Below are 27,089 nucleotides of genomic sequence, written 5' to 3'. Positions count from 1 at the left end.
ATAACTCCGGTCTACCCAAAAGAAAGACATTAGGTAAACCCAAGTTGAGGGACACTCTATAAAATATCTTCCAAAATTGTCAAGGTCATCAAAAACAAGCAAAGTCTGAGAAACTGTCCCAGGTACTATGACTGCCACAGACCAGAGGAGGCTAAAGAGATATGATGACTAAACGTAACATGTTCCTGGATGGGATCCTGGGACAGAAAGGAGACATTAGTGTAAAAAAAAAAAGTAAAATTAAGTCTGGAGTGTAGTTAATGATAACGTACCAATGTTAGTTTCTTAGTTTTGAAAGATATAAAGTGGCAATGCAAGACGATAATAGAGGACAATGGGTGAGGGCTAGGCAGGAATTGTCTTTTGACTTCTCTAAGTGTGAAATTATTCCAAAACAAAAAAGTTTATTTTAAAAAAACCTAACCAAAGAGTCCTTATTTTTTAGAGACACCTACTAGTAGGTTCAATGAAATGATGGGATGTTTGGGCTTTGCTTCAGAATAATTCATTGGTTGGGTTGTGGGGATGGGTGTATAGATGAAACAAGGCTGGCTTTAAGTTGGCAACTGTTGAAGCTGGATGATGGGTGCACAGGGGTTCACTGACAACTGTCTTCAGATTAGTATGTTTGTAAACTTCCATAATAAAGTTGACAACAAACAAATAAACAAACAAACATGAACTCTGGAGCCAGACTTTCTGGAAGTTACTTAATCTGTTTGTGTGCTGCAGTTTTCTTCCCCATAAATTGGAGATCATTGCACCTGCCTCACAGTGTTTTTGTGAAAATTCAGTAAGTCAATACACAAAAAGGCTGGAATGATGCTTGGCACTTGTCACCATCTTACAGGGAGAAAGATGGTCACAGACCACCAACACCCATCACCCTTTCTTCACACTCTGACCCTCCACACCCTCCACACTCTTTCTCCCCCTGTCCTTTTGCACAGGGAGACCCTTGAGGGAATAAAGAGGAGTTCTAGAGTGACTCCAGGGAATAAGGAAAGACCTTGGTGCCAAATCCTGCAGAAAGCGGTGAGATTAGTTGTCCCTGGCATGGGTGCTGGGAATGAATCCTGGATTATCAACTACCTTGAAGCAGGCTTCTGTCAGGCCAGCACAAGGTACTATAAGCATATATTACACAATTATTACATGCCAGAGCAGGACACAGAGATGTGGGCTGGGCCCTAAAGGAGCTCATCAACCCAGTACATACATGGCCAATCTTTGTGTCTTTAGACTCACCTCCTTAGAGACACCCCAACTTTGGAATGTTTCAGTACTGATTAATCTTACACTGTCAAACATGCCCCCACTTGGTTGCAATTTTATAAGATCCCTAAGGGACAATTTGGAGAAAAGTTGGTTCACCTTTCCAATCACAACCTTACAAGTCAATTTAATTCAAGTCCACAAAGCCCTACTGATTTGTCTCCAGGATATTCATGTATACAACAAATCTTCATTAAGTACCTCTTAACTACCAGGCACTGTGATGAGCCTTGGAGAGTCAACAGGGAGTGAAGGCAGGCACAGCCTCCACTTCCACAAAGTCCATAGTTGAAAGGGAAACACAGATGGCAAAGAAATACTCATCACAAATCAATGTATACACTGAGATAGGTGTTTGCAGTAAGGAAACACAGTCAAAAATTCAATCTGGGAGTGGCAGGAGGCTTCTCCAAAAAAGTGATGCTTCATGGATACACCAGGGATGAGGAAGAGTGGGAACAAGAGTTGCAGGAAGAGGAAGAGGTGATGTTCCAAGCAGATGGCCCAGTGGTGGGAGGGAACATGGTGGGTTCAGAGGTTGAAAAGCAGCCAGTGTGATGTGAAGGAGGGTGCGAGGTGTGGGTGGTTGGGTGGTGGGATTCAAGGAAGTAGTCGTCAGTGGGGTGGGCCATGTATACTTTGGGGGCCCCTTCAGAAGTTAGGTCTTTATCTCAGAAGCAGGGGAAGCCATTGGAGGGTATTTAAATGTGCGAGGGTGTGGGGAGTCCCTTGATCAGATCTGTATTGTTGGGACTCTGCCTTGCAGAAGGAGGAAGGACTGGAAGAGGGACAGAGTGGAAGCAGGGAGACTTGTTGTGAGGCTACTGCAGTGACCCAGGAAATAGATGATGGGGGCTTGGTTTAGGATTCTGGCAGTAGAGATGGGTGGACTTGAGAGCTGTGTAAGAGGTAAGATCACTGGGCCTCTGGTTGCACTTAAAGGGTGAGGGAGAAGAAGGCAAGAACACAGGCAGCTCCCAGGCTTCTGGCTGCACTGATTGGGTGGCAAGTTGGGCTGCTTGCAGAGCCAGGGAGCCATGCGGGAGGAGCAGGTGTGGACGAGAGAGAAGATCCTTAACATGGATGAATCAGATGCAACGTGCTTTATGCAGGTCACTATGCTGGGGAGGGGAGCTTCAAAAGTGGATACAACAAACACTAAATTTTACTGCCTGCAAGAGCAGTGCCAGAAAGAAGTACCGTAATGGCTGCAGGAACAGGGTAGCCTCAAATGTTTATCTATTGCTCTAGAGCAGTGCTCACAGTAAAGGGCTCAGTCATATAAGCTACTAAGACATATTTGATAAATGTCCGTTGGGTAACTGAATGTCCCAAGTGCCACATGCAGATAACAGACACCAAGAAAAAAAAAAACCCACAAATCTTTTACTCGGCACATTACTATATGCCTAACTTGTCTCTATCAGGGTAAGACAGAGGCAGAGAAGGCCAAGTTCAGCCCCTTCTCGCAAAAGGCCTACAGGGGATTTGAGGAAACCAAGTCATCACACAGCAAACATTTAGAAGACCACAGGGCACTGTATGGAGAGCTATGAGGATCCGACTCAGGTGGCCAAAGAGGTGTGCAGGAGGGAGTCTGCAATCTCATGGGACCAGAGGGAAAAAGGGACCAGAGACTAGGGAGCCAATTGTTTGCCTGAGAGGCAGGCCCGACTGATCCTGTAAGGATGAGCACAATGGGCGTGGGAGCGGGGATAGGCAATGTAATAAGGTCACTCAAGTCCAAGCAGGGACACCCCGACAGTCTCACCCTAGATGGCCTCCTACACTGGAAGGAAGATGCCAGTCTCACCTCGGATACCTACATGCTGAGATGGCCTACTTTCAAAAGGAATTAAAGTCCTGTTAAGAAACACTGGGGACATTTTTTTCAGACGGCTCAGGAGCCAAGTTCCCTAATTATCAGCAAAGCTCCGGGTCCCCCTTTGCTGGAACCAATCTCCCTTCCACCACCACAATTTAAAAAATTAAAAAAAAAAAAAAAAAAAAGCCACCGCACCGACCTTTGTACAATTTCCTTTCTTCCTGCAAAGTTCTTTTCTGGTCGCCTCGGCTGCCGCCCACCCCCGGCAAGCCCCGGTTTACTTCAGCGGTCTCTCTGCCCGTTTCCTAATAAATTCCGTCTCCTCGGTGCAGGAGGCACGGGAGCCCGAGGGTCTGCGGCGCGGGAGCGGCCCCTCCCCGGCTCCGGTCTCCGGGCCCAGCAAAGCGCCCGGGCTCCGCGTTCCACCCCCGCCTCCGCAGTCCAGGGCCGAGTCGGCGACGCCCCAGCGGGGGTCCCGGAGGGAAAGGACCCCTGTCGCCGTGCCCCGAAGAGCCCGAGCGGGTGTGCCCAGAGCCAGTGCCCGGCGACGCAGGGGCCCAGGCGCGGGAGACGCTCCGCAGAGGAAGCAGTGAGGGAGATGCTGGGGGGGTTCCCGGGCGACAGCCCCTCGGAGGGACGACGGCCCCAGGGGATGACACAGCGTTTCCCTCGCACGCCCTGGCTACATCCCCGCAGAACATCGGCCGGCTTGCTGCGCCAGCGAATCCTCAACCCAAGAAGGGGAGCAGGGACAGGGGACGCCGGACCGCTGCTCGCCTCGGCACTCGCCCCCGCAAACTGCCGAGCGCGCCGGGCCCGGCTTGGGGGCCAGGGCTGGGGAGTGACCGCTGGGCGCGACGCTGCCCGGCGGTTCCGCCAGCAGCTCGAAAGGAACGTCAGTCCCCACCGGGGGAAAAAGTTAGAAGGCATCCCGGCCACGCCAACTTCCCATCCAGGGCCGGACTAGAACTTTGCGCCCGAGGCGGGCGGCTGCACAACCCGAAGAGACCCTGAGCAGCCGCTCCAAGCTGGGCGCTCGGGACCTTGACCGCAGCCAGCGGTGGCCAATCACAGGGCGCCGCGGGCGGGAAAGGCTAGAGGGCGCGGACAGCCGGGGAGTGACGGCGCCAAGGACCAATGGGAAGCCACGGTGAGAGTCCGTGCCCGCCCCGCTGACGAATGGGAAAAGGGTGGCTGTGGCCGAAGTCCCCCCTGGGGCTAGCTGCAGGCTCCGCTGGCCGCCGGTGGGAGAGCCTCGGGCGGAAGGGGACTTTGGAGGGGAGTTTGCTGGTCGTCTCTCTGCCACGCGCCGGCCCGCAGACCACAGCCCGGTCCTCACCTGCTGGAAGCGGGGTTTGCCCAGTTGGAAAGGAGGTGCATCGCTCGAGGCGTTAGCGGCACTAGCCGCCGCCGCCGATGCTGTAGTCGCTGTATCCGCCATGGCCACTGACGCCCGCAATCTCCGGCCCTTTTAAAATGTCCCTCCTCGGCCCCCGCCACAGCTGCCTCTCCCGATTGGCCCTAAGCAACCGCAGCGAGCGGGAGGCGCAAGGGGTTGTGGGGAGTGGAGTTTTTCGCGTCCCGACGCTTGCAACCCTAGACTGCAGAGAGTTGCGGCCGTCCGGGGAGGTCTCGGAGCCCGCTGTCCGCGTTGCAAGGTGCAAGGTCTGCAGCCCAGGAAGGGTGTTCCTGTAGGACGACCACGGGCCACCCCTCGCTGCTTACTTGCCCCCAGAAGTTAGAGTGGCTGCCGTGGGCGTCGCTCCTGGGGCCAGGCAGCCCAGAAGGGTCCCATTCAAGTGGGCCCGACTTGGGACCAGATGGGCAAAGACTCCAGGCGGAGTAGGGTTAACCTCGGAAGGCTTTCTGCAAGGAGTTGCACTGCGGAACCTTCTCGTCGTTTCCTCCGTCGCCACCCTGCCCACTCGTCCTGTGCTCTCCGGTTGTCCTGACACTCCGTTCCTGGAGCATGCGGGGGCCAGCCCGCCCCGCGACCCCCGAACATTCTGTACCCAGACTAAATCTTCGCCTGATGCTGGCTCTCTTTCTGGCTTTAGCCTAAACATTGCATTTCCCAGTCCATCACTCTGCTTCCACAAATCCCATAGAGGCTCCGTGGCACCCAGCACTTCTCTTTTGCACTCACAATTACTTACTGTTCTGGATAGTCTTTCTTACTGTAAGGTTCACAGGGCAGGGGCTATGACTTTTTGATTCACTTCAGTTTTCTGAGCCAGACGTAAGAGGGCTCACAGTAGAGACTCAAGTAAGTGTTGGCTGTGAGTTCATCCGTGGGGGATTAAGAGCCCTGACAGCCTTCACCTTGTCTGGCCAACCAAGGAAGATCCCTCCTGGGTCTAATTCCCGGGCAGGAGAAGAACTTGGGACTAGGGCGGGTGGGGAGGGCGTTAGGTAAGGGGGTGTGTTACAGATTGTGGAGTAAGCACCAGCATGGATAATGAACACACACAGTTGTAGAATGGATTAGCTGAAGATTCCCAGCTGAATTACCTGGTCAGTGAGCCAGACTTGGGGAGTGGAGGAGCTGCGTCTTTTGCCCAAGATGACAGTAGAAATATTTGGTCTTCTAGGGAACCCCACTTTGGGTCTCATTAGTCTCATGGTGGACTGCAGGGTTGGCTCATGTCTGCCAGTGTTTCTGGACACTACACGGGCTGTAGTAGTCAAAGTTTTTCATCCTCTAGTAGTTGAACCACAAGAAATACTTTTCATAAAGCTGGAGGGAGATTTTAGCTAGCCATGAAGAACAATTTGTATCTTGGATTTGTATCTTAGAGATTGTATCTAGCCATGAAGAACTATTTGTATATTGGATTTGTATCGTATCTTCCCCTGCTAGACCATGCAACTTGAGAATAGGAATCTATTTCTTACCCTCTGTATTACCAATAAATGGGCCCATCTTAGGTGCACGATAAATGTGAGTATCCTGGGAGTCAGAAAATACTAAGTTCAGGCTACTGGGCAACACTGTGTTACTGCCCTGATGTCAGGGCAGGGACAGGGCCATCCAAGAATCCCATCACCTTGATTTAAGGTGCCTTCTCCCACAGCAGCCTCCTGTATCTATTCATTCCAAAACAGGAACACAACAGACCCACCTGCAGTACATGAATGTTTTATTCTTCATAAAGTGCTTAAAACATGAAGAACAAGCTCTTTATAAAGAGCCTTACAACTAGGAAGACAAACAGCAAAGCAGAACCATTCCTGCTCCCTGCCCAACCCACCTGCAGCTCTCCTCCAAGTGTGGCTAGGAGAAGAAACATCAACAAGGACCCTGGGCTTCGATTCAAAAACTCCTCTGAAGCCATCCATGCCCTGGGCATTAGGGAGGCCCACAATCAAAGGTCAGGGCCTGGGCTGGGACTGAATAAAGCCCAGAGGAATCCCCAGTAGGGGGGTGACTCCCTGCTCTCAGAAAAGGTACTTACTTCTCTAATACCCAATGACCCCCAAAAGCATGACTGAAACCCTGGGGACCAGTGGACACTTTTCTCAGCTTTGATGAGTGGAGTTTAAGGTAGGCAATGTTACAGGCGCTTTCCTCCATGTGTAGCGCTCCTCTGCTCCATCCTGGCGGCAGACAGACATCACCCAGAGGGCACGTGTCTGCCTGAGGCCTTCCAAAAGCAAGCCCACAGGCCCCCTCCTGAAGAAGTGGTGGTCCCAGAGGAGCTCTTGCCTCCTTACTAAGCCGTAAGTATCCTCCTTCAGCACCTCGTCACCCCCCATTTTTGCTAATTCAGGGTGCCCCAAGCCGCCAAAGTTCCCTGCAGATGCCTTGGGGAAGCCTACCACGTTTTCTGCGAGCAAACCAGGGGCTGGGCCAAAGGACAGACACTTCATTTCAAAGTGCACTGCAGCCAAGCCAGGCAAGCCACTGGGGCAGAAGGGACAGGCTGAGACAGCAGCTTAGTGGATGGATGGGAGGGCAACAAAGGCTTTTTCCTAAGTATAGGTGTCTCCCACAGGCATAGTGGGACCTCCCACTTCCAGGCAAGCTGACTGGTCTAGCATGGCTAAGTCCTGAGGCCAAACAGAATGAGAGTGAGCAGGGCAGCCCCAGGCCTGCCTGCCTGCCCGCCTGCCCAGCAGTGTTTATCCTGGGATCCTCCTATTGGGGTTGAGGGAGGGGAAGACAGCAGGAAGATTGAGGGAGCAGCAACTTGGCCAGATCAAGAGATTAACTCTAGGGGAGGGGAAGAGCCCATAGTAGGGCTGCCCATTCCCATTCCCAGGGCCCTGAGAGAGCCATCCCTATGTACTCAACAGGTGGGAGGGGGACGCCACACAGCGGGAGAGGTCGACATCCAGGGGCTCTTGACCCCGCACACAAAAGGCACATTTTAATTGGTTTCCAAAAGTTCAAACCCTGCAGTAACACAGAGTTTTGGCATCTGGACAGGCAACAAGAATAGACATGGAGGCTTGATCCCCAAAACATAAGCAGCCCCAAGCCCCAGCCTGGAGGGGCCTACACATTGGAGGTGGTCAAGAGCTCGAAAAGCAAAAAGGTACTCTCCCCGCACCCGCCCCTGCACCCCACACGTTCCCATGTGACACTTGTGGAAAGGTCAGAGGAGGCAGGGAGCAGCCTGAAGCACACACATCATCCACCTCTGTCCACACGGCACTCGCCCCACAAACAGCGCCAGACTGAAACAGACTCAGGACATGGCAGAGACTGACCCAGACCACACAGGCTCCTTGCTCTCAGGAGAATGGGTGTGAGGCTGAAGAACAGGCACCCTGGTTGCCCATAACTCACAGACAAACAGGAAGCGTGGTCGTTGTCCCAGTAATACTACAAGCCCCTCCAGGGATTGGAGGGAAGTGAAGGGGATGGGGCTTTGGCTGTGGGAAGAAATGGCTGACCATCCTTGGGGGGTAATAAAGTATGTGCTAGCAACCAATCTTGTCCCAGATTACCGCATCAAGCTACAGCTCACCCCGCTCTGTCTTGGGGGAAGAGTTCCAATTCCCTGGGGCCCCCAAAGCTGAGGGGTATGAAAACAGGCAGGTGGGAAAGACCCAGGGCTCCCAAAGACACACAAATTGTGCACAGAACCTGATGCCTCCAAAGGGAATCCAGAGGGCCCCCCTTCCAGCAGCCCCAGTCAAGGCAGGAGGGAGAGGAACAAGGAGTGACAAGGCAAGACGGACGATGCCCCACTGCAGATGAGAGAGTTCAGCAGGAGGGAGGGCGGGCAGCAGCAGGTCCATGCCAACCCTCCTGGGGGTGGGGTGAGGAAGGCTACTTGGGGGGGCCCGGGGGGATCTGCAGCAGCGTGGGTGAGGTCTCCATGATCCGCACCAGTAGCCGGTCGATGTAGCTCTCCAGCTCCTGCACATGCTCGTCCCGCTGGCTCAGCTCCCGCTCCCGCTGCAGGAGCAGGCTGATGAGCTCATCGTGGGTCAGGTGGTAGTACTTGGCTGACTGGTCCAGCACAGCTGAGTCCTGAGGCCGGACCGAAGACAGTGAGCAGGGGAGCCCTAGGCCGGCCTGCCTGCCCCCCTGCCCGCCTGCCTGCCCCCCTGCCCACCAACACCTAAGTTTCACCACCGCAAGGCCCCGGGCTGCCTGTCTCCAATGCCAGAGGTGGCCTAACTGCCTTCAGGACTCTGACATGGGGGACTTGGCCTGCTCCCTGCCCCACCCTCCCCAGGATCAAGCCCTGAGACTCCACCACACATTCTGTCAGATGACCCCCACACCCTGCTGGGCCTTACCTTCAGCTTCTTGGTGTCCACCATCTGGCCAGCCTGAGGGGCCTGGGTCACAGGCTGAATGCTCCCAGATGTTACTGTTTTGAGCTTCTCCAGTCCACTGCTCAGGGCTATGCTCAGACTGGAGCGGGACTGCTTCCTATCGGGGCTGCCCTCCACAGGGGTGGCACTGAGGGGCTTCACGGGGTGGGGACTGCAAAGACATACAAGAGATGGGTTACACAAAGAGAAGGGTGGCACAGGTCAAAGGTGGGGCTGCTTTCCCTGTGGAGCCTCCAGGTCTGCTGGACAGAAAGCCCAGCACTGGGTGGTAGCTGCCCCTACAGAGTCAAGGTCTCAGGGCAGCCGTGTCCAGTACTCCTGAGCAACTCCCTGGGCTGGCCTCAATCCCCACCCCACCACCTGCTCCCTCCCGTTTCACTCCCTCATTCACCCGGTGACCTGGCCCTTTCACAGGGACAGCAAAGGCCATACTAGAGACTCCTGTGCACCTGCACCCAGCCTCTGTCCAGGACACCCTCCTCCAGCCATCTTCCCTCTTTTCTCTTCTATACTGTAACCTTTCTCTAGTGCGGTGACCAACCCTCCCAAGTTCCCAGTTTTTCCAGGACTGTGAGGATTCCCAGGACATGAGACTTTGAGTGCTAAAACCTGGGCAAACTGGGACACTTGGTCCCCCAGCTCTCTCTAGGGGTTGCTTCCCATCAGCATTTACAGAGCCCTGCAAAACCCTCCCTTGACCTTGTATTTGCTCTAGCTATCATTCCTAGTCACCTCCCCCTTTCTTCTCACCCAAGCCTCTCCACAGCAGCATGGAGACTACATTTGCGTAATTTCTTACCTTTCATTGACTCCTTAACCCATTAGAACAGGATGTCGGTCTCTACTGGCCCACCACAGGTGGACTTGTTGAGGTCACCAAGCCCTGCTGGTTCTCACCTCACTGACTTCTGTGGAGCCGACACTTGAAGCACTCCTTCCTTTGGGCTGCTCGCCTCCCTTTCCCTTCAAGACCTCCATCTCGTCTTCCAACCCCACAGCCCTTTCTCAGTCTTAATAACTGCTAGTCTGCCTGCCCTTGGGTTCTCTCCTCTCCTCCTCCCTGGATGCTACCACCCTCCTAATCTCCATCTCTAACCCAGACCTCACTCCCTGGACTCCAGACCTGCAGAGTCAGGTGCAGGCTGGCTTGCTCCCTGGGTTCCCCCTCAGGTGCATCCTACTCCCTGCCACACCCCCTCTGTGCTGCCCTAGCAGTGAGGAGAACCTCTGGCCCCTCTCTGGCTCAGGTCAGAAAGTCAGAAGCCTAGGAGTTCCTCTGGCTCATCCTCTTCAGCCTCAGCCTTAACAATCAAGCACTGCCACCTTCCTACCTTCTTAAGCGACCCTGCTCCTCTCCAAGCCAATGCTTAAACCTTCCTTCTAGCCACAGCCACTAAATCAGCTTCTCCATCTCAGTCTTGCCCAACTCCAACCACTCTGCTGCAAGATAATGATCTCAGCATTTCCAAAGCCTGAGAATCCTTTAATGGCTTCTATCAAGGTAAGAAAATACAATCTCTCACACAATTTGGTCCCTGTCCTTTCTTCATGGTCCACTACTCTCCCAGGCACATTCTTACCAAGCTCTTACAAAAGCTATTCTTCTGTCTGGAACAACACTGCCCCTTTCTCCCACTGGCTCACTAATTCCTACTCATATTTCACAGTTGTGCAAGGCCACCTCCTCCAGGAAGCCTTCCTGATTCCTCCAGGCTAAGATGACCCTTCTCTGGGATCCTCCAGCACCCTGTGACAGTTACATAAACTGTAACATAAACTGCATCAGGCCCCCAGATCAACTATCCTACCCAGGGGACGTCTTACGAATCTATGCTTACTTCATAGAGGATTTAGACCATTCAGGAATAGAATGCAAAATGGCTTAGTCCAAGGCCCTGAACTCCACTGAAGGAAGGGTCACCCAGACCCAGAGACTCTCAGGCTAGATCCATGCATTCATTCTCACAAATCGGGAAGAGCCACAGAGCACCCAGGCTCTGGGTAGACAGCAGAGAGAAAGAATGCATCTCAGTCCCTTTCCTGCCACCTAGGAGCCTGCGCTAGGGATGGGGTATAAAAGCAGCTCTAATGCCACCTACGGGCTGTGCCAGGGAAGGGGAGGATGACCAGTGTAGTATAAAAGTGCCTTGAATGAGGGGCCAGGAGGCCTTGGCTTGTTTGCCCGCTTACATCAGAGGGATCCGGGATCCTAAACCCTGCGGCTCTCATGGGCTCCATTTCTTCCTTTGAGGAATGAGACAGCTCTATTTGGCCCGTCCACTTCATAACAGAAGGAACAAGCCCAGTACAGACATGAAGCCAACTCTGGGAAGAACAAAACTTATAAAAAGTGGCAAATATGATTAGAGGTCATGCTGGCAGACAGCAAGGCCAGCCGAGGACACTGCAACCACCAGCTCCCCCATGTCCTCTCCCTCACCTCAAGGGAGCAGAGTCACCAACACCACCAGGGAGGGACACTGGGGGCAGCCTGGACTCCCTCCTACCCACTTCTCATAGGTAGTTCTGGCCCCTTGGGGTTTCTTCCCTTCTTGGGTCCACTTTGTCTTCCCCTAGTGGACTAGACATTCCTTGGGAATAGAGTGGGGACAGTGTCTTTCATCTGTTCAGTGTCTGACACATAGTAGGTGCTCAGTGAATGTGGATGACCAAACACGACTGCCTGGTCGGGAGGCCAGTGCTGGAGCCTGTTCTGCTCTCCAAGCCCCACGCCCTGCCCTGCTCTCCCCTCCTTCACTTGGTCCTCCTAGGACACTATCGTCCCAGAGGGACTTGCTGCCTTCTAAGTCATACCCCATCACCTCCCAGTGCCCTGAGTCTCCAGGCCTCTGCTCACATCACCCCTGACCAGCCAGCTGGTGAGGTCACAGCTTCATAATTCTTCCAAACCTCCCAATGCCACAGTAAGCACAGTCACATAGGCATCTGCTGTCCACTCAGCGGTCCTAAATGCATCGGAACCACCCCCTGAAAGGCACCAAACGCAAACCAATGAAGCTACTGCTGCGGGTGGGGAACCTTTCTTCTGAGAGTTACATATGTGTGAAGTGTTTGAGCTTTCCTTTTTCTTCTGAAGGTGTCTGCAGCTTTCTCTCTGACCTAAGTGCTGATCCCTCCTCTGGCTCTCTGCCTTCCCCAGCCTGCACCCTCACTCTAGCAGAACAGAAAACTGCTTAAGGCTCCACTGTCAGCCTGCTCTGCCACGGTCTGCCCCAAGACCTGCCCCTGCTTGACAAGTTCCACCGCCCCCCGGCCTACAGCTCCCCTGCGGCCGAGTGCACACACTCCGGAAGGGCCTACAGCACAGCTCTCCTTCCCTGCCAGCCCACACCGGCTCTCCCCACTTCGTTCCTTATGCCCTGCACTCATGAGTGCCGTTCTCCTAACCCCTGGCTTGTGGGGGTCTGCCTTGATTATCCCAAGCCCCAAGAAGGCAGCTTTAGAGGTGGTACCATAGAAAGCTCCTGTCTTCAAAGCCTGTACCGTCTTGCCCCTGGAGTAAAAGAGACCCTCACCTGCCCCACAAAGGATGAGGCTGGAGTGTGAACCCCTTAGTCCCTTGGGCTGTTCTGCCCCCTGTCCACCCCCTTCCTCCTGGACAGTGTTCTGGGGGTGGATGCTCACCTGGCACTGGGCTGTGGCTCCTCAGCTGGTCGTGTCTCCAAGGGCAGAAGCACAAGCGGGGAGGCTGGGGTGGCTGCAGCGAGGTCCTCCCTAAGTAGGGCAGGGGAGCCCCCAGGTGGGGAGGGCTCAAGGGGGCCAGGGAGTAAGGCTGGCTCCCCTGGTGGTGCGAAGGAGGTGGTCAGGGGCCGGGCTCCAGACAGGGGAGAGCATGGAGGGCTGGGCCCCCCACGGTGGTGGCTGGCCCAAGGCGGGAGAGGGGGCGGTGGAAAGTCAGGCTCTGGGGGAGTGGGCAGCTCTTCTGGACCAGAATGAATAGAAGATTCCCTCGACCCTGGTGGGGATGCAGATGAGAGGCTGGGAGGATCTCGGCTCCCCTGAAACAAGAAGGGGTTCAAGGCATCTTCCTTGGAGACCCACACATCAGCCTGCTGGGAGGTGACTGACAGGGACCCAAGCCCCTCTCCTACTGGATCCTGGCCCTGGGCCTCAGGAGTCTCAGGGCCTTCTCCAACCTCTGGAGCCCCCCAGATGTGCTGACTTTGAAGAGCCAAGCTCTTTGAGTGACAGGGTATGGGGGCAGGAGCCTCAGGGCAGCTGGTGGGCACAGAGAGGCAGGGCCCAGACACAGGGGGGCTGGCGTTCTCCACTAGCTCTTCCAGGCCAGGTTGGCCCAGCAGGGTTGCAGAGGAACAGCTGTCAGACTCCTCCGACTCATGCTTCTCTCCCTCCTCCTTGGTCTCCGGGGGACCGACAACCAGTGCACTTAGGGAGGCATCTTCTCCCTCTGTCTCTGGACCCCTGTTACTCAGCCCCACTGTGGCCTTCTCCTCCTCCTCCTGAGATCTTGAGGGTGTGAAGAGGCGCGGTGGCTTGGGAGGTGGGGTGCTGGGCTGCAGCCCCTTGTCAGACACCCACTCAGGTTTAGGCTCGGGCTCCAGTGGGGGAAGCCCCTCGCTCCCCTTGGGGCTCACAGTTTCTGGCGATTCAGGCTGCACCTGGGGAGGAGGCTCATCAGACTCTCCCCGCAAGACTAGTGAGGCCGTCTCAGCTGCAGGAGAAATGGTGACCACATCCCAAGGCCAGGCATCGTCAGCTGTCTCGACGTCAGGGCAAAGCTGGTTTTCGCCTCGGGAGGACTCATCGTCCTGGCCCTCAGCAGCGCTGTCTGGGCCCGGCAGCCTCTCCCACACACTGATCACTTCTGGGGAGCTAAATAGAGATGTCCCACTGTCTGCCGGACTCTGCCCTGCTTCCCCTTCTGGGGCTGGCAGTTCCCTGTCTGGTTCTGAGGCTGAGGCTCTCAGCTGCAGCTGGGCTGACGAGGAGGGCAGGCCGGCCCCTACCAACCCGAGGGGCCCCGGGTCAGCCGCACTCATGCTCTCGTGGTCCGGTCCCAAGTCCAGAGGAACCCTGGGCTCCAGCCACACGCTGCTCCCACCTCTTCCTCCTCCTCCTCCCCCAGGGTCTCCCTGGGGCTCAGCTGCCTTCGCAGTCATGGCCCCGGGGCCTGGGTCTTGCAGCCCTGCCGCCTCCAGCCCCACTCCTGCAGGGGCCAGGATCTCGCTCCTGGCCTCTGGACGCAGCCTGCTGGCAGCAAAGACGTTGAAGGTGTTGTCCCACTCAGGCAGGGCTTTCCCAGGGGAGGCCAGGGGGGTGGGACTGGCCCTCGAGGCACTGGGGAGAGAGGGAGCAGGTGAAGGAGAGTTTAGTGCTATGTCGGCTATGAGCTCCTCGAAGAAGGGGTTGCTCTGCAAAGAGGTGAGGAACGGGTTGGTAAGACCCAATAATCCAGGTGGGGTGGCTTCAGGGGTGGCGATGGTGGTGGTGGTGGCGGCGGCGGCAGTGGCAGCAGCGGGGGAGGCGGCTGCAAAAAGGTTAGTGCTTAGCATGGGAGCAGCAGTGGGAGCAGGAGTGGGAGGGGCCGGAGCCCAGGGGGAGCAGGGGAGGTGGTGAGGAAGAGCAGCTGGGTCAGATTCTACCTGAGGAGACACGTCCAGGCTGTGGAGGGAGACAAAATCGTGAGCCTCCTGGTTAATGCCAAGACTGGAAAGGTCCCTGAGTCCCACGCCCCATCCCCTGCTTCGGGACCAGGGGCCACAACACACACATAGGCTGGATTTACCTACTTGGGCCAGGGTACAGAGGGAAGACCCCAACATGTAACATTATCAAGTGCCTCCCAAGGAGAAAGATGCTGAGCAGAGCTACTTTAATCCTCACTCCAACCCTGGAGAGAAATCATCTCATCTGACAGGTAGGATCCAAACCTAACCAAGTGTTCTTTCCTCTATCCCATGCTGAAGCTTCTAAGGTTCTACTCAACAAGGAATTCATGTCTGGGAAAACTCATCTGAAAGCACCTTTCATCCCGTTTTTTGTTTTTTTGTTTTTGAGACAGAGTCTCTGCCTCCTGGGCTCAAGCCATTCTCATGCCTCAGCGTGTGCCACCACGCCTGAATAATTTTTGTATTTTTAGGAGAGACGAGGTTTCACCATGTTGGCCAGGCTGGTCTCTAACGCCTGGCCTTGTGATCTGCCCACCTGGCCTCCCAAACTGCTGGGATTACAAACGTGAGCCACCAGGCCTGGCCCCTTTTAGGACTAAAAGCAAAGAAAACACCAGCTGGCATTGGGGGGATAAAGAGATCAGAGAAAGGCCAGGCCTAGGTATCTGGCTGGACAAAGCCAGAACTTATAGGACCTAGCAGGGCACCTGGATTCTGACACTTGAAACAGCCTGGGTTCTATTGATCCCTTGCAGAAGCAGAAGTAATGACGGGCTGTCATCTGGTGTGACAAGGTGTCTTGTTTCTTTGAGGGGTAGCCTAACTGGCTAAGGAAGATAAGCCACCTGTGGAGAACATCAACCAACACGTTCCCTGATGGTCCAGCCTTTGTCTCCCAAGGCTGGCAGTGTGGCAGCAGCAGCAACTCTGGATATCACCAGGGGCTTCTCAGGGACTCTGGGGATGGGGGACAGGCAAGGTGCTCTTAGGACACTAGAGAACAGGTGCTGGCCTTCATTTGTCCAGGGCAGGGTCCTTTCTGGGAGGAACGACCCCTGCACTGGTGCTTATCCACAGAGTGCAGCCGACTCCAGAGATGCGGGCAGGGGCGTGCTCTCAAACTAGAGTTTGTCACTTCCCCAGGACACAGAGAGAAGGCCAGAAAAAATGGCTGCCTTGCCACTGAGCCACCATCAGAGGCAGACCTTGGTGGCCTTACCCTCTGCTTTCTGAGCAGTCTCCCTCCTCATGGTTGGTCTCCCAGCCCTGGCTCTAAGCTTCCAGGACCCCTGTTTCTTGGCCCCTGCCTGTCCAGGTGGAAATATCCTGGGGAAACCCCTACATATCCAACTTTTCAAGCCAACCAGCTTCTTCCACAGGAAATGTGGGTAGTGAGTCCTGAAGGGGCAGAAGCCAGGCTTTGCCAGCCAGCCCATAAGAAGTATGGCTAGGGGTAGGAAGGGCACCTGTGGCAAGAGTATGAGCTGTCTGGAGTTTGCCTGGATTCTCCCGGGAACCCAGGACTCAAAGAGGGCAGACCCACACAGAGGTGGGCTGAGGCAGGTCAGCTCGGCAGCTACCACCAGGGGCGGAACACAGGAAGGAGCCCAACCAAACAGAGGCATAGGTGGCTCCAAAGATGGTTCTGAGAGCAGGGAGGTCAGCCTCACAGGTAGAACACAGCCAGGTCCCAAACCCATGGATTTCTCATTAAGAATCAGCTTCCAGAGAGTCTCCTGACCCTATTTTTCCCCTTACAATAACTCCCCATCCAAGGGTAAATTCTCAGTCTCATCCCCTCCACCTAAAGATGGAGGGAGAGGGAGGTAAAAATTTCTGCCTGTTCCCACCCTACCTGGGCTTCCCACTACTACCCTGCTTCTATGGTCATGGCGAAGATACCAAAAGAGGAAGAATCATGGGCCCAGAGCCTCAACCCCAGCGGATGCCATTTCTTCCTTCATTCCAGACAAGCCCCAGGCCAAGGCACACATGCCTGCCTTGGGGACCAAAGGGAGTGAGAAGCAACATACACCACCACCAGGTCAAGAGCCTGACCTCAGCCCACTTGCCATTAGAGCATCCATACCACACCCAGCCCAACCCTGCCTACAGGACCCAGCCCCCCAGGAACAGGGCTAGAGCACTCTGAGCTACTTCTCTCCCAGCCCCCTTTATGACAAGAGTCCACAGTGGTCTGAAGGAAGAGAGTCCCATCAACATTAAAAGCACCACGCTTAGCTCTGCCCCCTCAGCCCTAACCTGGCCTGCACTCACCCTTGCAGTCTTTCAGCAACCTGGCTGGCAGTCAGAACTGGAGGGACAAGAACGGCAGGGGAGTAGACTGGGAGCCCCAGGTTAGGCTCGGCAACCTCCCTCTCCCTGCCAGCTCCCCAGAGGTACACACAAACCTGTTGGTATGGAATTAGCAAAGGGCTCTCCCTGGAGGAAGGGACTCCAAGCACCGGGCCTGGCAGGCTTTACAGAGCCAGCAGTACTTCTGAGGGCATCCTGTCCGTCCTCCTATCTGGTAACACATCCCTCCTTCATGCCTTCCTCTCCCTTGCTCCACACCACATGCACATTCTGAAGGTTCTCACTTCAAAACATCTCTCTCCCACTCCACCTGGCCCAGGTCAGGGACATATTCCCACGTGTGCTTGTCTTTGCCGGTCGTGCACTGAGAACAGATAAACACCTCTGCATCCTAGAACCCACTGTGCCAGCCTGGCACAGTCTCCCCACCCCCAAGCGGTGGGGGCAGCAACATATACTGACTTGTCTTCTCTTAGGATCAGATGCTGGGAAGGAAGTCAGAAGTCCAGATGTCTCTGCCCCTTCAACCTGAGGGAATAAAACTTTACTGCCTGCAGGAAGCCCTGAACAATTGGTTGAACCTGCCACTCAACACAGGAACCACCTGTTCACCCCGACAGCCCCTCTTCTTAAACACTACGCCACAGGGCTACCTCTGTAGCTGAAGGCCAGGTGTCACTAGCAGACAGCTCTTCCTTAGGCGGAAAAGAGCTTGTGTCCTTGTCATTTCCACACACTGGTCCCAGAGATGGCAAGTGGACCTGCACACGTTCTCTACCAGGCAGTCCCCCAAAGGCCGAAGCCAGCCTTGGAGGCACGCTCACCTCCAGCAACACTGCCCTTCAGCCTTCCCTCCTGAGGCACGACCTCCTGACCCTCCTGAGATGGGCCCAATGTCCAGGAAACATGTCCAAGAGACGGGCACATCCTCTCATCACCTGGGCACAATGAGGTGACAGAGGGGCCTTGTAAGCTGTAAGTAGGGAGAGCGTATCATTTATCTTCCAAACCAGAACACTGTTAATACAATAACCATGCCAGGAGAACAGGCACAAGCAGGACATGAGGCTGCTCTAACTCCAAGCCTCTGGGCGCACATTATAGTTACTCATTTACACCACCAAGAATGCAGCCAACCTCCTTTCACTGCCACAGCACATTCCAGGCCCACAGGGACCTTGTTGCCCACCATGCCTGGTGCAAGGAGCCACTGCAGAGATTGCCAGAGGCCACCATCATGATACATTCACCTCTATGTTGTACCACACTTATTCCCAGCTTTAACAGTTTTTGTAATCAACATTTGATCCCCTTCTGTGCACAGAGTCCTATGGTTAGTGTGGAGGGCGGGGATCAAGGGAACACAAGAATGACCTGGGATAGACACAAAGACAATCCACTTTGGCCCTGGTGGGTTTAACATGCGTGGTCTCGCCTGTCCTCAAACACACATGAAGTAACCCATACTGCAGCTCAGTGTGAATGGCTCATAACAGGGCAGGTGAATGAGGCTAAGTTCTGCGGCCAAGACAAGCTTGGTCTCAACTACCTACTCCCCACTCCAGCACACACTGATAGGGGCCCATTGTGACCACCATGGACCCCAGCAGACAAAGGCCACGTAAGAGGAACAGCAGAACCCTCTTCTCAGTCTTGCATAGCCTCATTTGTTCCTTCCTCACGGCAGCAGCCTTTCTCTGGATACTACACTGAACACGTTCAGCCCCGGGCCTCTCTGTGGGGCATCAGTGCCACATGGGAGCACTAGAGGGCGCCGCTGTTCTTCCTAGTGAGGAACATCCTGCAATCTGCAATGGCAGCCCCAGGGCAGAGGCCCCCAATCTCTGGACCTGGGGACAGGCTCCCCAGGCCCCAGCTGGAGATCCTGCAGCTACATTCAGTCACTCCAGTTCTGGGTCTAACTCACAGCTTCCTGCCGTGAGGCAGCCCACCTCTCCTTCTCTCCTCAGAAGCCCTAAGCAAGCCCTCTGGGGAAGCGCCAACAGTCCTTTCTTCCAGGCCAGCCTTCCCTTCCCTGCAAGGCACATGAGGCCAGGATGCTGCTGACTGAGCTCAAAGGCCAGGTGTCACATCTGTCCAGGCCAGGCCATCTTACCCAAAGCACAGCCCCTCCCGCCCCATCTGAATGCACGGCCACAGAGCCTGGCCCTGCAGCCGCCACCTGCAAATGGGCCCCATCTGGGGAGGGATGCTGAGTGCCCTCCATCCTGCTAAAGACAAGGCTTGGAATTCAAGTGAGAGCAGGACAGAAACCTCAGCTTCCTTACGGCCATCAGTGACCCAAATCCTCCAGACTCCAAGAGGCCATTAGGAAACATGGGGAAGCAGGAGAAAGAGGATGGAGACTGTAAGTGCCCCAGGCCAGTGACAACCCCACAGACTCAAAGCCTGCGGGAGTCCAAGCCCAAAGCCTGGGCACTCACCTACAAATGGCCTCAGCATTCACCGTGCCCCAGAAAAGGCCCAGAGACGCCATATGGACAACCACACGGAGCCTGTGGTCTGTGCCCCTTTCAATCCAGGCGCTCAGCTCCTCCCAGCAAATGCCCTGTCCAGATCTCCTGCCACCTCCCTCTACCCTACCACCTCCAAATACCTCTAGCTGGCTATCACAGGGCCACCAGCTCAGCCTGGCATCTGGGAAAGGCCTGCCCCCTTTTCTTTCTTCCCAATCTTCCCCCAGGCCACAGATGGCCAGCAGCTTGCCTGGGCTCTGGTGAGTAGGGACAGAAGCTGCCATACCAAGCAAGGGAGGCAGGGGGTGGCATGCCCCTGAAACTGACCCACCCCCCACCCCTGTCTATAAGGGTCTAACGGGGGTTGTCAGCTGACCATGGCCCAAACCTAGAAAGGCCTGTATCTCTCTCCCCACTCCTCTCAACAGACTCAGAGTGCCACAGGGAAACGAAAAGCCAAGACTACAAGATTCCTCTCCGCTCTAGGCAACAGGTTCAGGGTCCTTCCTCTGCCCTATCTTTTGCCCCCTTGCTACTGTGCTTGTCCTCTAAACCTGTCTAAGCAGCCATGGAGTGGGAAGGGCAGGCTTGTTGAGAGAAACAGTGGCTCTCACCACACTGGCCAGGGCTGCCACAGATGCTGCCCATGAGGGCTGGCCCCAGGCCCTTGGGAAGGTGGGACACATGCTTCTGTGACCTGTGCCTGGAGCCCCTCTCTGGACCCTGCTATACAATTCTACAGCCTCCCCTGGCTCAGAATTAGGAGGAAGCAAACGGTGGGCATCAGGGGCTCTGCCCAGGACCTGAACTGGGGGAGTCAGTACATTCAAAATGGAGCAGCTGCCACCAGCACTTTCCACGGTGCCATTCCTCAAAACCAAGAGACATCAGAGAGGGCCAGACCCCCCAAGGTCTCCAAGGACAGAGATGGGTTACAGATTTCATGGGAGCCGCCCACAGCCTCTTGCCAGGGGAAGCAACTGGGGCTGAATGGACGGGGGAAGGAGTGGTGGCCTCAGTTATTTGACTCCCGTCTCCCAGAGGGAAGCAATCACAGAGTCAGCTGGGGAGAAGTCCTCTAGCTCCTGAGAGGGGAAGGGATGTCTGAGGGTGCGGTCTCCAGTCCTCATCTCTCAAGGCTTCCTTACCTTGAGGCCAGAGGGCAAGAGGTGGAGGTCAGGAAGCAAAGAATTCACACAAATGGCCTTTCCTGCTTCCCTCCAGCTCAGGGGGTGGGCATGCCAACTCATGCAGCAAGGCCTAGGGCTGAGAAGTCAGACCCCTGAATCCAGAGGACTCTCAGAGCACTGTGCCCTCGTAACTCACCTGTGTCCGTAAGCACAGAACGAAGCTTGGCTTAGGGAGACACCCCCACTTAACCATGCAAAGCCAGAGCCCCAGCAGCCTGCCCGGGGTCCACATCTGCTCCTTCCTCCCTGCCCCAGGGTCCAGGCAGCACACACCCCAGCATCCTCCCCAAGGAGCAAAGTTGGTCTTGCCAACGACGTACCTGGGTTTCTGAGTTGGGTCCTTGGCTTCTCTCAAGCCAAACCAACTACTCTTGGCCTTTTCCTCTCCACTGGACGAGTGATGTGGGGAGGCCCCCAGGGTGGGACCCCCCTTTTCCCCCAGAGAGCTTCGGCGCCCCAACTCGCTCCGACTTAGGCCTTGGTGGTGGTGGTGGAAGAGGCCCATCCGGGGCTTGCGTTCCTCCTTCCGGGCTCCCTCCTTCTCTGCCACAGCCTCAGAGGAGGCCACTATGGGTGTGGCGACCTGGACCGGCTTGCCCTCTGGTAGCCGGGCCCCCTCCTCCTCTCTAGGGTGGCTGGCCCCAGGGGCCAAGACTTTAGCCTGAGCACTCGGCTCCTCCTGTCCAAGTACTGCCTCCGAGCTGCTGTTGCTACGACTGCCTCTGGGCCAGGAGTCATCTGTGGAACGAGGCCCCTCCTCAGAGAACCGGGAAGAGACAGCTTGCAAGGAGCCAGAGGATGGGAGTGAGCCCGAGATGGAGCTGCGGTGCCGCACAGGGCCCTGGGGCTCCTCGTTGTAAATGTGGCTCCCATTGACACAGAGTGAAGAGCGGGAGGCCGCATCCAGGTGGCCCTGAAGGTCCAGAAGGGCCCGAGGAGGAGCCACTCGCATCTGGCTGGCCTCATCGCTGTAGGTCCTCTTGTGGGTGAACAGCTTGGGGGACTGTGCAGAGTCCCTACCTGCAGGGGAAACACACCGAGTTAGCTCGCAGGAAGAGAGGCCCCACTTCCTGGCCCAGGCCTTCACCACCACCCAAGGGGAAAGCCAGTGCCCCTCTCCCCAGGGCGGCGGCCCCATGCTTGCTCACCCCCTTCAGTGGACAGCCAGCTGCTGCGGCTTGGTGAGCGGGTGAGGAGCTCGGCACCAGGCCCCTGGTAGGCCAGGCTCCCGCTGGCTGAGGACAGGGTGCTGTCCGAGCCCAGTGAGGTATTGGACTGGGTCAGGGACGACTTGCGCAGCTTGTTGCGGAGGAAGAAGCCTTTGGCCTTGCCCATCTTGCCCAGACTGCCCAGGTCAGGATCCTCTATGGCGCTGCTTGGGAGGATGGCAGAGGCAGATTCCAGATCATACTTCTTCTTGCCCTTCATCTTGTCCTTGATCTTGCTGAAGGGGGACCTTGGCTTGTCCTTCATAGACAGGTCAAACATACTGGCGCTCAGGTTGTTGCGCGTGAACTGGATGGTGACTTCGATCTCGCCGCGTTCCTTCTCCTTCTTGCCTGGCTTGGAGTGCAGCTTATACCACCTGTGCGAAGAGGGGAGCAGGCAGAACTCAGTCATGGGCCCAGGGAGCCTGGCTCCTGCCCAGTACCAGGCACTGCCCGGACCCCTCCTTGCTCTGAGAGCCACTGACAGCCTCTCCCCAAAGGCTCCTGCTCTGACCCATCGGCCTGGGCTTCCAGGCTTCAGACACAGCTGAGAAACTATCCAAAATGATTCCATGATGGAGAAAACCACATCCTGAGTGGGGAAGCTCCTCGGGTACCACCAGGTAGGTACCATGCCATGCCCCCTCCCACCCCAGGACCTTCTCCTGGTGCTCAGAGACCTCTACTTTGTCCCATCTCCCCTACATCTGAAACTCTGAGGCCCAGAGGGGTGAGGCTGGGCCCGGGAGGGCCCTCCCATCTCCAGGCCCCAGCACAGACAGACCTACCCACATTTCTCCCTGTTGACATCATCTCCTCTGGCCAGTCCCAGCCAAAGCTCTACTCCCAGCCACCCGTAAGCCCAGGAAAGAACAGCTCACCCAGAGGCCCAGGGCCAGAAATACAGGAATGCTAGTGCATACACTCACGTATGTACACGCACACACACACACACCTCACTCACACACTGACTCACCCCAACCCCTGTCAGGAATACCTCTACAAGATGGAGGAACAGACAAGAATGGCAGAAAGAGACCCAGGAAAGATGAAGAGCACTCACATCTGTTGAGCATCTATGGTGTGTTACAACCAGCATGAGGGTTCTTACCTCACTCCCGCACACACCTCCCAAAAAGCATATGAGGTAAGAGGCACTACCCCATTGTGCAGATCAGGAGGGTGAGGCTCAGTGGTAAAGGAAGCCATTCGTGGAGACTCAGAGCCAGGCATCCAGCCCTCCAAAGCTTAAGTTCTTCCCGGTGCACACCCACTGTGCCCAGAGAGACACAGACACAGCCCCCAACACACATGGCCACCGCACAGGGTGGCTGGGGCCCGCCCTACTGGGGAGAGATGTTCTTATGCAGGGGTTGGCAGTTTCTTAGAGAAACAAGCAAACTCCGACCATACAAGGAGCAATCACACTTCTTGGTACTTAGCCTACTGAGGTAAAAACTTATGTCCACAGAAAAACCTGCGCACAAATGTTTATAGCAGCTCTGTTCATGACTGCCAAAACTCAGAAGCTGCCAAGGTGTCCTCCCGTAGGTGAACAGATAAGCAAACTGTGGTACATCCAGACAATGGAATACTACTTAATCATAAAAAGAAATAGGCTATCAAGCCATGAACAGACATGGATGGATCTTACATACATAAGTGAAAGAAGACAATTTGAAAGGCTTCATGCTTGCATGACAAAACTATTTGACATTCTGCAAAAGGCAAAACTATGGAGACAGTGAAAAGATCAGTGGTTGCCGGGGGATTGAAGGGAGGACAGAGGGATGAATAGGCAGAGCATAGGACTTTGCAGGAGAGAAAAACTATCCTGCATGCTACCGTAATGGTGGACACATGTTGTTATACACCCACAGAATGCACAATACAACGAGTGAACCCTAATGTAATGTATGGACTCTAGTTAGCAATGTATTGATATTGGCTCTCAAATACAACAAACATGCCACACTAATGCAAGATGTTAACAACAGAAGAAACAGCGGCGGGTGGTGGGTGGAGTAGATGGGAACTCTCTATACTTTCCACACATTTTTCTGTAAACCTAAAACTGCTCTGAAAAATAGAGTCTATTAACTTAAAAAAAAGAGAGCTAAGAACACAAAAAGGAAGAAACTATGAAAGAAATCATACAAGAATGTTTTTCTGAACTGAAGAACATGAATGCTAGAACAGTCCTACAAGTATGCAACGCAATGAACTAAGACAGACACACACCAACAGATACAGCTATGAGGTTTAGAACACCAGGCATGAAAGGATTCCAACAGCACTGGACTCTTCCTTAGCAACACTGGGCACCACGTGAAGGAATGCCTTCACATTTCTGAGGGAAAAGTCTTCCACTAGCCTGGAATTCCAGACCCAGCCAATCGAGCATGAAGGTGGAATAAAGCCTGGTGGTAGTGGTCAGGCTGGTCACTAAAGGGCTCAAAGTCCCTTGGTGACTGCACAGCACACACACACACAGACACACACACACACCCCTACCCAAGCCGCAGTCAGTGGTGCGGGGGCCACCTCCCACCTGAGCTCTGCCCCCCACAGCGCCAGCTCCCTGAGCTTCTGGTGGACACAGAGTGGGATGTGGGGAGCCTTTATATGAAAAGTCCCTACACATCCAAAGATCCAGAATTAAGTCACTGCAAAAGCTTGGTGGTAGTTGTGGTAGTATTCTGATTATTTTTTAATGTTGAAGTTTTTTTTAAAAGGCTTCCTGGGGCACCTCCGACTCTTCTACATCCCTGTAGAAGAGCCTGTCATAACGAAACCCTGGTGAGCTATGGCCTGTCCCATCCTTGGAGACCCACTCCGTGGCCTGAGCCTAGACTGTTGGTTTTCCCTCCCAAATCTGAGAGACAATCCCCTGAGAAGGCCGGGTAGGGACAGACGGTGGCACGGGCAGGGTGGGCAGAGAAAATGCCCAAGAGGGTGCCTCTCTTTTTTTTTTTATTTTTTTTTATTTTTTATTTTTTATTATACTTTAAGTTCTAGGGTACATGTGCATAACGTGCAGGTTTGTTACATATGTATATTTGTGCCATGTTGGTGTGCTGCACCCATCAACTCGTCAGCACCCATCAATTCATCATTTATATCATGTATAACTCCCCAATGCAATCCCTCCCCCCTCCCCGAGGGTGCCTCTCTTATAAGGCACAGGCAGGGAGTGAGGGGAGGAGAGGCAAAGTGAGAGAGACAGACTGAAGGATGTGTGTGAGGGTGTCTGTGGGGCAGGAGAGGAAGTTTGACAGAAGAACCAGCCAGCAGCATCAACAGCCTCATAGCTCTACGTTCTCAGCCCAGTGACCACCCTGGGCCTGACTCTTTGCCTATTTAGAGGCTAAGCCCTAGTCGCTTTCCCTAAATCTGGGCTAGGCCCTATCTAGCACAGGAAAGTCCTGGGAGGTAGGCAAAAGAGAAGGGTACGGACTCCAGCCCCAAACCACCCAAGCCCTGAGTAACTAGTATCAGCAAGCACAGCCAGCCTTTGCTGGGGCAGACAGATCAGAGGCCCTCGGCCCCAGCTGGTCACACTGCACAAAGCACAGCGGTAATGCAATTACCTGGGGGGGCCGGGGCCGGGTGGTGAGACTGCAGGGAACTAGCACTTCCTGCATTGTCTATTTTTGTCCTATTTGAATGTTTTATAAGGAGCATATATTACTGTGGTAATATGAAAAAGAGACTAGGGAAAGCTCTTGCTCCTACCTCATCTCAGCTTCCCGAGCCACAAAACGGGCCGCGCTCCTCTGCCTCCCAGCCCTCAGAGGAAGGTGGGAGGCCAAGTTTCAGGTCCTCTGCCACAAGGACCTTTTGGGCCTCTCTCCCCTATAAGGTCACTTCCCCTTCTCCTGTTCTGCCCACCCCTCCCCCATAGGGAATTTGGGTTTCTCCCTGGACTTGTTTTCAAGGAAGCATGGAAGGAAAAAGAAAAAGTTTCCTTGAATATTTTTTAGGCTCTTCCATCCAGAGCACAGTGAAATGGAGAATGGCCAGGACCTACCTCTGGACCCCAGCTGCCATCACCCATCTACTTTCCTTCCAGCCCCACCTCCCTCTGCAAGCCAGCAAGGGCAGGACTGAATGGGATACTGCCCGGCACCTTGGGCACCCCAGGCACCCCAGGGACTCAACCAGAGCAGGCCTTCTCCCAGAAGTGTGGCCTACACGAGCTGAGATGGCCACATCCTCCCCGTCCCCAGAGCTGCTACTTCCCCGTGGCTGGACCAGACAGCCCCACAGACCTGCCGGGTACCATGGAGGTCCACTGGAGGACAGGAAACTATGAACACTGTCTGAGGAACCCGCGATGAAAACAAATGGACGCTTTCTCTTCACAAAGCCCCACACACAGCAGAGCAAATGGGCTCTGAGCACCTCATCCCTAGAGACTGAAGCTCCCACAGGGAATGCAACAACAGGGTCCTATGACCTAGTTCAAGTCCCACCTCCTCTAGGAAGCTCCCTCAGCTGCCACCATCCTGCTGGCCTAGCCCAGTCCCTCCTCTTTCTGACCAGGCATACACACTCTGACCAAACTCACCCTACAGCCAGATCTGGCGGCACTGTGCTCCAGGACCCCCTGGCGTTGTCATGTGCTGGGTGCCCAAGGTCTCCCCCACTGGACTGTGTTTCTTGTGGATATCGACTGACTATCCCCTTGGGCACACAGCTCCAAAGTAAAGAAATCATGCATGCACAGTCTGGGGCTGTTACAACCCTGCAGGGCCCTCTCAGCTCTCATCTGGATGCACCTGACAGCAGGGCATGGTGGTGAGTGCTGGGTTCCCCACTGACCAGGCCACCTCCCTCAGCCTCCACTTCCTTGACCCTCAGGTGGGGACAGCCATCCTCTCGGGGCTGCTGGGAGGCTAAGGCATGCCAAGCCTGTTTGGCAAACAGCCAGTGCTTCCTGCTTATCCTCTCATTCTCTCCCACGACCGTGAGCTCCTAGGACTCCTGCTCTTGAATCCCTGACGCTGATCACTCTGCCTGGCCTTCAAGGGAACATGCCAGATCCTTAAACAAATATTCAACCTCAGCCACGCACGGTGGCTCACGCCTGCAATCCCAGCACTTTGGGAAGCCAAGGCAGGCAGATCACTAGAGGCCAGGAGTTCAAGACCAGCCTGGCCAACATGGCGAAACACCATCTCTACTGAAAATACAATAATTAGCTGGATGTGGTGGCGCACACCTGTAATCCCAGCTGCTCGGGAAGCTGAGGCACGAGAATCACTTCAACCTGGGAAGGGAGGTTGCAGTGAGCCAAGATTATACCACTGCACTCCAGCCTGGGCAACAGAGTGAGACTTTGTCTCAAAAAA

General features: G+C 55.0%; 2 protein-coding genes across 10 annotated transcripts in view; both read right to left on the bottom strand.

Moving 5' to 3' along the window:
• Positions 1–4,672, bottom strand: part of SFXN5 (sideroflexin 5) — a 133,993-nt gene extending 129,321 nt beyond the window's left edge. For 3 of the 4 annotated variants that reach the window (XR_001886485.1, XM_017876714.1, XM_017876732.1), the window contains exon 1: positions 4,440–4,633. Coding sequence is in view for 3 of the 4 variants with exons in the window: in XM_017876714.1 (XP_017732203.1) it covers positions 4,440–4,541 (102 nt within the window). In the remaining variant the exon portion in view is untranslated. Of the gene's footprint in view, positions 1–4,439 lie in introns of all 4 variants that reach the window. The other variant, XM_017876725.1, reaches the window with a different exon arrangement.
• Positions 4,673–6,223: 1,551 nt separating this feature from the next.
• The window catches only part of RAB11FIP5 (RAB11 family interacting protein 5), a 39,027-nt gene continuing 18,161 nt past the window's right edge, over positions 6,224–27,089 (bottom strand). Inside the window, exons 2-7 of one of the 6 annotated variants that reach the window (XM_017876667.1) lie at positions 21,676–22,112; positions 20,848–21,547; positions 14,518–14,536; positions 12,539–14,286; positions 8,855–9,044; positions 6,224–8,582 (exon numbers count right to left, since the gene is read on the bottom strand). In XM_017876667.1, the coding sequence (XP_017732156.1) occupies positions 8,379–8,582; positions 8,855–9,044; positions 12,539–14,286; positions 14,518–14,536; positions 20,848–21,547; positions 21,676–22,112 (3,298 nt within the window). In that variant the 3' untranslated portion in view covers positions 6,224–8,378. Of the gene's footprint in view, positions 8,583–8,854; positions 9,045–12,538; positions 14,403–14,517; positions 14,537–20,847; positions 21,548–21,675; positions 22,113–27,089 lie in introns of those variants that run through there. The other 5 variants (XR_001886474.1, XM_017876676.1, XM_017876684.1 and 2 more) reach the window with 5 other exon arrangements.

Source organism: Rhinopithecus bieti, unplaced genomic scaffold (assembly GCF_001698545.2).
Source record: "Rhinopithecus bieti isolate Rb0 unplaced genomic scaffold, ASM169854v2 scaffold_1058, whole genome shotgun sequence".
NCBI classification, from domain to species: Eukaryota; Metazoa; Chordata; class Mammalia; order Primates; family Cercopithecidae; genus Rhinopithecus; species Rhinopithecus bieti.
This window is presented reverse-complemented; position numbering and strand designations above follow the sequence as displayed.